Source organism: Cyprinodon variegatus, unplaced genomic scaffold (assembly GCF_000732505.1).
Source record: "Cyprinodon variegatus isolate N-32 unplaced genomic scaffold, C_variegatus-1.0 Scaffold517, whole genome shotgun sequence".
Lineage (NCBI taxonomy): Eukaryota > Metazoa > Chordata > Actinopteri > Cyprinodontiformes > Cyprinodontidae > Cyprinodon > Cyprinodon variegatus.
Genome location: NW_015150970.1, coordinates 94,801 through 96,208, shown reverse-complemented (window position 1 = coordinate 96,208; position 1,408 = coordinate 94,801). Strand labels below are relative to the sequence as shown.

At 45.8% G+C, this 1,408-nt stretch overlaps 1 protein-coding gene across 1 annotated transcript in view; it reads left to right on the top strand.

Moving 5' to 3' along the window:
• LOC107094969 (ankyrin repeat and SOCS box protein 3-like) overlaps positions 1 to 1,408 on the top strand; it is a 12,484-nt gene that overhangs the window by 7,698 nt on the left and 3,378 nt on the right. The window contains exons 3-4 of the mRNA XM_015390906.1: positions 78 to 302; positions 460 to 678. Of these exons, the coding sequence (XP_015246392.1) occupies positions 78 to 302; positions 460 to 678 (444 nt within the window). The remainder of the gene's footprint in view (positions 1 to 77; positions 303 to 459; positions 679 to 1,408) is intronic.

The window sequence follows — 1,408 nt, the reverse complement described above, 5'->3', positions numbered from 1 at the left end:
AAAAAATTCAAGGAAAAATTGACTCCGTTATGTTTCAGGTTTTGCAGTGAATTTATTTGAGCATAAAGTTCTTTAAGGAACTTTTCTGTGAACCAGAGCGTAATGATCAGTATTTTGTGTCCAGGAGCCAATGTGAACGCTCAGGCGGCTGATCTGGCGACGCCGCTGCTCATCGCCTCCCAGGAAGGCCACCAGGACTGCGTGGATCTCCTGCTGGAGCGCGGCGCCGATCCCAACATGGCCTGCAGCGACGACTGGCCTCAGCTTCCCATTCATGCTGCTGCTCAGTTTGGACGTATCAGGTACGGCGATCTGCTCAGCTTGATGGAGGATCCGTCCTGCATCACAGCCGTTCAAAGCTCCAATCACAGCGCCTCATTCATCTACTCTTTAAACCCTAAAACATGTTTTTCTGGCTGCAGCTTCATCTCCTAACCTTTGTGAAATCTGTGAACCCAGGATTCTGCGCAGACTGATTGAGGTGACGGACCGGAGGTGTGATGGCGGCGAAGGCATGGTCAGTCCGCTGTATGTGGCCATCAGCAGCGAGCAGAGCAGCAGCGCTGAGCTGCTGCTGAAGGAAGGTTACAGCGCCGACGCTCAGGACTGTCGGCTCGCTCTGGGTTTCCCCTCGCCGCTCTCCCTGGCCTTTTATCGAACCGCCACCCAACCCTGCAGGTGTGTCCGCGCTTCTTATTCTGCACATTACAGGAATATTTAAACACTTTATTCCTGTTCGTCATCTTTTTACTGCATAATGGATGATCTGACCCTCTGCTAGATGATTGATTAACATTGAAATTAAACGTTTTAAAGATGGAACGTTCTCCATTTTTTTTAGTTTAGCTCAGTTGTGGTTAAAAGTTGTTCTTTAACTTTTTCTTACTTGTGATTAAAGAAGAAATAAAGTTTAACAAAGTAAAGAAAAGCTTAAAAATGGGGAATTAAGGTTGTGATTTTTATCCAGTCGACAGTGAAAGCTGAAGTCGAGCCGATGTGTTGCTCTATGACATCATCATATTAAGTCATGGTTAAAATTAGGGTGAATGATTTGAAATGTTCGCTGCAGGAAATGATCCTCCTCAGGCAGCATCTCCAGCTTTAAAGCGACTAAACAAGTAAAGCTTGTTTAGAAGGAGAGAGACTGTCTGGTACAAATATGGCAGCCCTTTTTAAGTTTTCCTAGTCGCCTCCTAATGAAGCACAAACTTTACAAACTCATGTTTCTTCATAATGCAGAGAATCACTTTAGGAGAAAACTGATCAAAGCACAACATTCAGTCCAGGATGCAGGCTGCTGGTCTCCATAGCAACCTCTCTAAGGTGGTCAGGCCCTATAGCCAGTGTTGTGCCTGAACGCGTTCATTGAACGAAAGTTCATGAACTCGTTCATATTTTGGGCGAACGT